Source organism: Vigna angularis, chromosome 8, assembly GCF_016808095.1.
Source record: "Vigna angularis cultivar LongXiaoDou No.4 chromosome 8, ASM1680809v1, whole genome shotgun sequence".
In the NCBI taxonomy this organism is placed as follows: Eukaryota; Viridiplantae; Streptophyta; class Magnoliopsida; order Fabales; family Fabaceae; genus Vigna; species Vigna angularis.
Genome location: NC_068977.1, coordinates 30,962,804 through 30,972,881, shown reverse-complemented (window position 1 = coordinate 30,972,881; position 10,078 = coordinate 30,962,804). Strand labels below are relative to the sequence as shown.

General features: G+C 36.2%; 2 protein-coding genes and 1 pseudogene across 2 annotated transcripts; 2 read left to right on the top strand and 1 right to left on the bottom strand.

The window, feature by feature from the left end:
• The first annotated feature begins 468 nt into the window (after positions 1-468).
• On the top strand, positions 469-1,684 carry LOC108345211 (probable carboxylesterase 18). The gene has a single exon (XM_017583791.1). The coding sequence runs from the start codon at positions 559-561 to the stop codon at positions 1,597-1,599; it is 1,041 nt and encodes a 346-aa protein (XP_017439280.1). The 5' UTR covers positions 469-558; the 3' UTR covers positions 1,600-1,684.
• Positions 1,685-3,977: 2,293 nt separating this feature from the next.
• Positions 3,978-7,312, top strand: LOC128193802 (adenosylhomocysteinase-like; annotated as a pseudogene).
• An 866-nt stretch (positions 7,313-8,178) lies between these two features.
• LOC108345077 (probable carboxylesterase 18) lies at positions 8,179-9,435 on the bottom strand. Its single transcript, XM_017583642.1, has one exon. It carries the CDS (start codon positions 9,400-9,402, stop codon positions 8,404-8,406), a length of 999 nt encoding a protein of 332 aa, XP_017439131.1. The 5' UTR covers positions 9,403-9,435; the 3' UTR covers positions 8,179-8,403.
• Between the last annotated feature and the right edge of the window lie 643 nt (positions 9,436-10,078).

Below are 10,078 nucleotides of genomic sequence, written 5' to 3'. Positions count from 1 at the left end.
TTATTAGTAATGGGTCAGACCTTAACGACTCGGTCAACCATGAGTCCAAAGTAACTTAGAGATTCTCTTACACCTATACCATTCGATCGGCTATGAATCCATAGTAACACTTTGAGTGCTTTGAGTAAAAGATCTCAACATCTTAATCGAAATACAAACAATGTGATTCCATTCCTTACAAGACCTACAAAATAATGATCATATTAAATATTTAAAGCATATGACAAAATATTTAGAAATATAATGATGTATTGGCCGAAAGTGTATCTATCATCAAGGGTGGAACTCCAAGGCATGAAGTCTAATTTAGGGAAGGACTATTTGGACATCCTGATTTAACTGAAAACACCAAAATACCATTTTTCATATTTGTAATAAGCCACTTTGATCAAACAACCTATGAAATGGAAGCTTTAATTATAAAGTGATGTGATAAATAACGACCGCTTACCTTTTACAACAGAAAAATGAAATAAGTGTCGAGTTGGCGAATGTTGTCGTTCTTCTGCAATTTCCCCATTTGAAGCTTTTCTCATTCTTGGAAACGCAGAAACGACAATGGCGCTATCCAAAGGCTCTGAAACGGCAAAACCCAAACCGGTTATACCATGGAAGGCGCGCATTTCAATAACCTTTATTTCTACGATTACCGACGCTGCGCGTCGCTCTAACGGCACCATTAATCGCTGTCTAACGAACCTTCTCGATCTCAAGGCACACGCCAGCTCCTCACCCGTTAATGGTGTTACCTCTAAAGATGTCACCATTGACGCCGAAAACAAACTCTGGTTCCGAGTATTCGCCCCCGCAGTCTCCCCCGCCGCCGGCACCCTCCCCGTCGTCGTCTACTTCCATGGGGGTGGCTTCGCGTTCCTCTCGCCGGACTCCCTCGGCTACGACGCCGTCTGTCGCCGAATATGCCTCCACGTCCCCGCCGTCGTTGTTTCTGTCAACTACCGCCGCACACCGGAGCACCGGTACCCGTCACAGTACGACGACGGTGAGCTCTTCCTCCACTTCCTCGACGAGAATCGCATGGTACTGCCGGAAAACGCTGATGTGTCAAAATGTTTCCTTGCCGGCGACAGCGCCGGGGCTAACTTAGCTCACAACGTCGCAGTTCGGGTGGGGAAGATGGGAATGCGGGAAAACGAGGTTGGGAATTCAGGGCTTCGGAGAATCCGGATCGTCGGGTTGGTGGCGATCCAACCTTTTTTCGGTGGGGAGGAGCGGACGGAGGCTGAGGTGAGGTTTGAAGGTGCGCCGCTGGTGTCAAAGGAGAGGACCGATTGGACGTGGAAGGCGTTTTTGCCTGACGGGTCGGATCGTGACCACAGAGCATGCAACGTGAGTGGGCCGAATTCGGAGGATTTGTCGGGTTTGGATTACCCGGATACCGTTGTGGTTGTGGGTGGGTTTGATCCTTTACAAGATTGGCAAAGGAGGTTTTACGAGTGGTTAACAAAATCGGGTAAAAAGGCCCAATTGGTTGAGTATCCAAAGATGTTTCATGCTTTTTATATATTTCCTGATTTGCCCGAGTCTTCTCAAATGATCACACAAATAAAGGATTTCATGAATAAGAAACTCGCTGAATAGAATTGATTAATGTTGTTAGTCATTTGTTTTTACAGTGGTGGTGGTCGTAGTGAAATAATACCATATGAGCCATGCTTTGTTTAAGAAAATTGTGTTTGTTGTAAGTATTCAATATTAACATAATGTCAAGTATTTAGTTCATTTATAAATTCATTTTCTATATGAGGATTTTTTATTGACGTATTTTTTCTGTTATATGTGAAAATTTTCTTGTGATTTTTTGAAATTCAAATCAAAACATTCAATCAATGTTGTTTACCTAATTCTATAAAATTACCTAGTTTTAAATCTAAGGATGAAGAATCTCTAACATTACATATAGAGATTAATATAATGTGAGAAATTTAGTGTATTCAATATTAACAAAATACTAAGTGTTTATAGGAATGTTCATTTATAAATTCATCTTCTAAATGGAGAGATAATTTTTTTTGTCAAGTTAGATCAACTAAAAAAAATAGGCTATGGTCATATTGTGTTAGTTGGAGATGTATTTTCTTTTTCTTTGATATTATGGTGCACCTAATTATTAATATAGTAAGAGAAGTTAGAATTTATGGTTTAGTATTCTTACGATGGAAATATTGTATTGAGCGATACATAAAAATATTAAAAGGCTATGTAAATAATCAATATGGTCCTAAAGTATCAATCATTGAATGATGTGCTGAGGAAGCTATTGAGTTCTATATATAAACTACTTATTAGATGTTAAAGCTATAGGAGTACCTAAGTCTCGTTACCATGGAAGAGACGTTGTTAAGGATACTTGAAGCACAAAAGTTATGATTCTGAATAGAGCTGAAGTTCTATGAGCGCGCACACACACACACACATACACACATATTGAATAACATTGAAGAAGTCATCTCCTACTTAAGTGCTCATAAAAATATTATAAAGAGATATAATCCACGAATGCCTTAGAAGTGAGTCATTAATGAACACAACATAACCTTTTTAAAGTGGTTCAAACAACAAGTTGATCATACAACTTCTAATACATTTAAGTGACTATCAAGTAAGCCAAACTTTGATGTCATATGTCAGAGTGAGTATGATATAAACAATTATACATTTCACATAAAAGAATAACATAAAAAAAACACCACACAAAATAGTGGAGTAATGGTGAAGGTTGAATCAATGCATTTCTTGAGTTTAAAGGATGAAAATTTTAATATAGCATTAATGTTCTATTTTGGTGTAATTGATGATATTTGGGTGATAGATTACATAAGTTTCAAAGTACTTATTTTTAGATGTAAGTGAGTTTATGGTACTATTGACATCAAGATCGATGATCTAGGTTTTACATTGGTTGAATTAGAAAAGGCAGACTATATTGGAAAGCCATTCATCATGGCATCTCAGGCAAAACAAGTATTTTATGTCACTAATCCCTTAAACAACAAAAGATCAGTGGTGCTCTAAGTCAGAACAATGCATGATACTAATGACAATGATGAAGTCATTCTTGATATTAGTGAAACTCCATCTTTCTCATCAAATATGTCAACCTTAAATGTTGATAATAAAGTAAATGATGTCTATGCCATACGTGACGATCACCATGAAGTGTTATGGAAGAACTTTCCAACTTGACAATGTATAAATTCAAATTTTAGATATATTTCAAATTATATGTTTATTTTATCCATTAATTCTTTCTAAAAATTAATGGTTTGAATAGGGATATGTCTAGTCACATACCATCTGGAGTCTTCCCTACCTTCACAAAGTGGAGATGAGATTCATACACCTACCCAAAATAAGGGGTAGGTGTGAGACTAGGTTAAGAGAGTTGACAACTACTTGCAACGCTGATCATAACTTGCCAATCTGTTTTGATATGTAAACCTGTAAACCTTTGGGAGAGAACAACACAAAATCCGTCAGTTATGTTGCCTTGCTCAGTAGAAGCAAGACATCCGTTATTAGTGATGATTAGGACCATGTGTAAGAATGTGTGAAGAAGTAGATATGAGTATCCTAGTATGAAATCTTAACTTATATAATTTATCGTGAGCATATATAATTTATATTTAACATACGTTATTGATTCTTATTGAGCAGGGCAAATATGAAGTTCCAAACACTAATCTATTAAGGAAAAAATGGATTTTATATGCTGGAGAACGATGGAAGAATTTTAAGACTATGTATATAACTCGTTAAGGAGAAGTGATTAGATACCGCCTTTCAGGTAAATTAATATTATATGTAGGTTAAACTATTTATAATAACATATTGCTAATATGATTCATTCTTTATAATTTGATGTCATAGGCTAAGAGGAGAGTTGCACAAGAGATGAAAAAAGAAATCTCCACATTCATAGATTCTCTCGTGGGGGTTATGAGAAATTGGACCAGAAGATGATGAAAAAGGCAACTGCCTCTAATCCTAGTAGGGCCTTAGATATGAGTATGATGGCTCGTCTTCCTCGTCATGATACATGGAAGAGAGCTCTCCAAAGACCATCAAGGGAGTATACATTTGAGGAACCGGTGGTGCATTGTAAGTACCTCAATGTTAACAAATTATTAACATATTTTCTAATCTTAACTTCAAAATTTTAGATTGTAGGATGAGTTGTGTTGCAGAGCACACATGGTACCTTCACTCAATAAGGGTGTGAGGACATGTTGACGGTTGCCATTGGTCGTCCAAAGCAACATGGATGTGTTTATGGTATTGGAAATTTTGTTGGTATCTATAAATGTTTCAGCCTATCAACTCATCATAGTAAAACCCATGTCGTTGAGGAAGTTCTCAAGTCTATTAGAGAAGAAAAGAGATAAGAGATGAGAGAGGGGATGAGCGAGACTAAGAAGTATTGTGATATATGGGCATAATTGAAGAATGAGTACTTTGATATGCAGACACAATTGTTAGTAGATGAGTTAGCAGAGTTAGCCTCTCCCGTAGGCCAACTTAAGAATCCTCATTAACAATCTTCTCTTATTTGTATAAGCACAAAGTGTAGTTGTGATGTTTCCCCTCAAGAGGCTTCTCCCATTATTGATACAGACTACAAGTTGTTTAATGATGATGCCCTCTAGTGCTTAGTGGTTTTAGGTAATTTGTCTAATTATATTATTTGATATGTACTTATTTGTTGAATTATATTCTTTGATCTATTTTACAAACATTACTTGGTTACCTTAGGTAAAATGTATTCAATAAGGTCAACCGTACACCATGAAACCATTAAAGTTGATATGATGATGGTGGTGGTTGTAGAGGTTCGAGATGCTACTACTCGAGTCCCTATACTCACTCAGGAGGTTGAGACAGTGGGGCAAGCCCTTGGAAATTTTATCCTTTAGTCAATTTAATTAGCAAAAACAGTTGCAAAGGAGGTAATTGCTCTTAGTTGTTTTAATTAAAGACTTTTTTTTTATTAATGTATATTAATCTTATTTAATTCTTTAAATATGTATACCAATTTGGAACTCAAGAGGAGAAAGATGTGAATAAATCGTTGCCACAACCGCTACAGTTGCCACAACCGCTACAGTTGCCACAATTGTCAACAGACGATTCTAAAACAACTTGGTGCAATGAAAATGAAAATCTCCCTGCAACCAATTGAGTTAGAAATGCCTCTTGAAGTCTCAAATTGGACATCTCGCCTCCCTTTTTTATATGATAGATTTTTTTTGAGGTTATCTCTAACACTAATATGTTATATATATATATATATATATATATATATATATATATATATATATATATATATATATATATATATATATATATATATATATATAAAAGTATTACAACTTTGGTTGATATACATAATTTTTTACTTTTATCAAGTTTAAATATATTCAATAGGTTATTTTATATTATTCATTTTCAAGTATATGCATTTGGAGGAAGAACGATTACATATATGGATTTATTGACCTTGTTGTCATTTAAGAAGTTGGAAATAAAGGTAAAGAAGTGTAAAAGTACAGAGACCTTTGTAAAGGGAAAAAAAAGTCTACTGAGTACCTTATTTGAAACTATAAGTATGTCTTTTTATAAATTGAATTATATTTATGTAAAATTTATTGTATCTAATATCGTTTGAATTTACATGGGTCAATGGCGTATGCTAGTAATTTTTCCTCAACAATTTCTTATGGTTCTCTTATGTTTATTACAAAATAAACCTAACACTTAGACAATTAAAAGTACACCAATAGCGTAAGTTTTTTTTAATAATTTATTTATTATGTTATATATTTTAATTTTACTATACTAGGCACATATTTCAGTTTACAATTAACTTTTACAGAGTGGTTGAGGCTTATTCAATATTGCACAAAACACATATCATCTCTAGAAGTTGGAGTTCAATACGTCAACAATGAGTAGTTAATATTTTAGACTATTGAAATACAATTAAGGCTTAATAGCCTTTTTTGTCCCCAGTTGTGCTCGGTTGTGTCAATTTGATATTTGGTTTTAAAAAAGTGTCTACTTAGTCCTGACTTAGTAAATTTTGTGTTAATTTTATCCATTCCGTTAAAAAACACTAACGGTGTTAATGAATTGATGATATGGCAGTATAAATTGGTAACGTGTCAATTTTAAGTTATCTGTGTGATGACGTGGTAAGCAATGAGATGTTGAGGTGGATTTTACAAATTGAGTTTTAGAATTTAGGAAAAAATTGAGTTAGGGCACAAGACACCGAGGTTCGCTGGTGCTCTTACAACATCTTCTCCACCCAGGACCACGCCGTCGCTGCCATCGCCGTCGCTGCCATCGCTGCCATCGCCGTTGCTGCCATCGCCTGCGACAACACCTTGATTAGGGCCCCAGCGGCGGTCCTGACATCATCATCGACGACGGTGGTGGTGACGCCACCCTCCTCATCCACAAGGGTGTCAAGGCCGAGGAGCTTTATGAGAAAACCAACGCGTTCCTCGACCCCGCTTCCACTGACAAGGCTGAGTTCTAGATCGTGCTTACCATCATCAAAGATGGGTTAAAGACCGACCCCACCAAGTACCGCAAGATGAAGGAGCGTATTGTTGGGGTTTCTGAATAGACTACCATTGGTGTGAAGAGGCTGTATCATATGCAGGCCAGTGATACTCTTTTGTTCCCTACTATTAATGTTAATGACTCAGTCACCAAGAGCAAGGTATTGTTTTTTTTTGCTTTTTTTTTCGAGATCTGTTACTTTTCTAGTGTTTAGATGTTGAGCTCGATTTAGATTTGACTGTTTTAATGGATTTGTGGCATGGTGGCGTGTTGCGAGGTCATGGTGGCGCTAGGAAAAGCTTATGGGTCTCGCAATGGTGGCGGTGCGAATTGGGATGGTGTGAGGGTTGTCCGATCTGCGCGAATTGGGAGTTCAAAAATTGGGAATTTTTCTCGGTCTTAATCACGAGGAAGAAAATGATGTTGTTGTTGGTGATTTGGGTTGCACTAGATTGATGATGGAGGGTAGGTTCGAACCTGATTGTGTGATTTCTGGCAAGGTGGTGAAGACGTGGCATGGTGGTGAAGACGCGACATGGTGGTGACGACGCGGAATGGTTCATGGTGGTGGATGGTTTCACAGTGTGGGTGGTTGTGGCATTGATGGTGAAAGACGATGTGGTGGTTGCAGGTTCTTTGTGGCATTGATGGTGTGGGTGGTGGCGGCACAATTGGATATGGTTTGGACTTCATTGTTGCGACACGGCAAGGTGGTGGTGGCAGATAGGGTTTGGCTGACGGTGGAGGAATTAGGGTTTTTGTTGAATGCTGACGTGGCAGGAGGAAATAAGTGGCCCAAAGATTAAAAAAAAATTTGAAAAGAAACTGCCATATCATCATACTATTAACTCCGTTTGTTTCTTTTTAACGGAATGAACAACGTTGACACAAAATTTACTAAGTCAAGATCAAGTAGACACTTTTTTAAAACCAAAGATCAAATTGACACAATCGAGTACAACTAGAAACAAAAGAAACTATTAAACCTACAATTAAAAAGCTGATAATATTCTATGAGTTTAACTTGCATGTTTGCATCGACTAGAGAACTTTAAGTATAAATATTATGTTAGACTCGTGAGATTTAATAAAGTGTATAATTTATAACTAATATTTTAAATATTTATTTCTATAAATTTACTCAAAGTGTTATTACGTAGATTTTCAATCAAACGTTTTTATTAAACTAAGAGGTCATAAAAGAAATTCATAAACAGTAAATTTCGTTTCTTTTATGTGTTTATAATAGATGATATTAAATGATTTTATTAAATTAAGATTATATTATTTTTTGTAATTATTACAACATATTATATTATATATCATATATATTTCATTTTTTAAATGGGTTAAAGTTCAAATCAATTTAAAAGTCTGGATGTTATATATCATGTGATATAAATTTTTGCTTTCTAAATGAATTTTTTAAATTATTTTCTAGATTCGATATAAAAAATAGACTTTTTAAACCGGATGAAGAGGTTCAATTATGGCACATACTACACAAATTTTAAAATAAATTTAAAAAACCTTATTTAATCTGGTTAAAAAAGTTTTTCGGCACACTAGTGAATAACAACATGGATATAAACCTTATAAAAATAGGACTGATTTTTCATTTGTAAAGATTCAAACTAGCATATACTACTAAACAACACACCTTAATCATCGTCACAACATTAAACCCAGAACTAATAAAATTTTAGAAATACAAATACTAAATATTTTTAAGGCCCAAAGAAAAAACTTGCAAAACCTTTAACAGTAGACTCCAACGGTGATTAATATATTTGATTTTTACATTCAATAATGATAATTTCAAATAAGAGATTCTGTGGTGATGAAATCTTTGACCTGTGAGACCAATCGAGATGACTCTGGCAATTCAGGGAAAATATAAAATGCATGAAACATGGTTGGATACTCAATCAGTTGTACCTTTTTCCCTGATTTTTTCAACCACTCACAGTACCTTCTTTGCCAATCTTGTAACGGGTCAAACCCACCCACAATCACAAGGGCACTCGGGTAATCCAGACCCGACAAATCCTCCGAATTCGCTCCGCTCACATTTACCGCCCAGTGGTCGCGATCTGATCCCTCCGGCAAAAACGCCTTCCACAGCCAATCGGTTCTTGATATCGAAACCAGCGGTGCATCCTTATATTTCAGCTCCGAATCAGTACGCTCCTCCCCTCCAAACCACGGTTGAATGGAAATCAACCCGACGAGCCGAACTCCACGGAGCCCCGACTTGGCGACCCGAACTGCCACGTGATGAGCCAAATTCGCGCCGGCGCTATCACCGGCGAGGAAGCACTTTTTCAGGTCAGCATTTTCCGGCAACACCGAGGGATTTTCGGCAAGAAACTTGAGTACGTCCTCGCCGTCGTCGTATTGACAAGGGAACCGGTGCTCCGGCGTGAGGCGATAGTTCACGGAAACAACAACGGCAGGGGTTCGGTGACAGAATTGCCGGCACACAGCGTCATAAGCAAAGGAGTCCGCCGAGAGGAAAGTGAAGCCGCCGCCGTGGAAGAAAATGACGACGGGAAGAACTCCGTCAGCGGAGGAGGGTGTGGGAGTGTAGACACGAATCCAGAGTTTTCTGTATTTGTCAACAGTGACGTCTTTAGTAGAAACGCCGTTAACGGATTTGGCTTTGGATGGGCTCTTAAAATCGAGGATTTTGAGGAAACCGCGATTAACGGTGCCGTTGGAGCGACGGGTAAAATCTGTTAAGGCGGAGAGAACGGATAACGCAGCTCGGGTTTTGAGTGGCAGAACAAGCTTTGGTTTTGGGGTTTGAGAAGTCATTGTGTTTGTTTGGGTTGTTTGTGACAATGCAAGTCTTAGTTTAATACTCTTAAAAGAACAGCTGCAATGGTAGTTGGTAATCTTACCAAAGAAATAACGACATATGTGGGTCCACAATTTTTATTTTTATTCTTAAATAATTTAATAACTTTTTGTTATAATAAATAATTTATAATATCTTTACTCCTTATTTTAGATAGTTACTTTATTGAATTATTTTATCTCCTAAATAATATTCTTTTATATATTAATCTATTGATGAGATTTGGATTTGGTAAATACTTTATTTACACATTAGTAATATCCATAATGTGCATTTCTTTTTGGGAATGTGTTATTTGCGGAATATATGCAAAATTGAAACCATTCCTTACGTGATCTGTATATTTTAGACCTACCATATGGTTGCTTGCCATTTTCTTCTAAACGACAAAAATGTTGATTTTTCCTTCTTTGGATTATTTCGTTCACCTTTACCTTAGTTATTATGAAAGCGACGAGAGGAAAAAGTAGTTCAACATTACATTATCGTAGAAATAAACTTAACTTTTATATATATATATATATATATATATATATATATATATATATATATATATATATATTAAAATAAAATAAATAAAAATATGTTGAAACCTCTAATCTAATTATGGTTCTGAATTACTGGTTGATATTA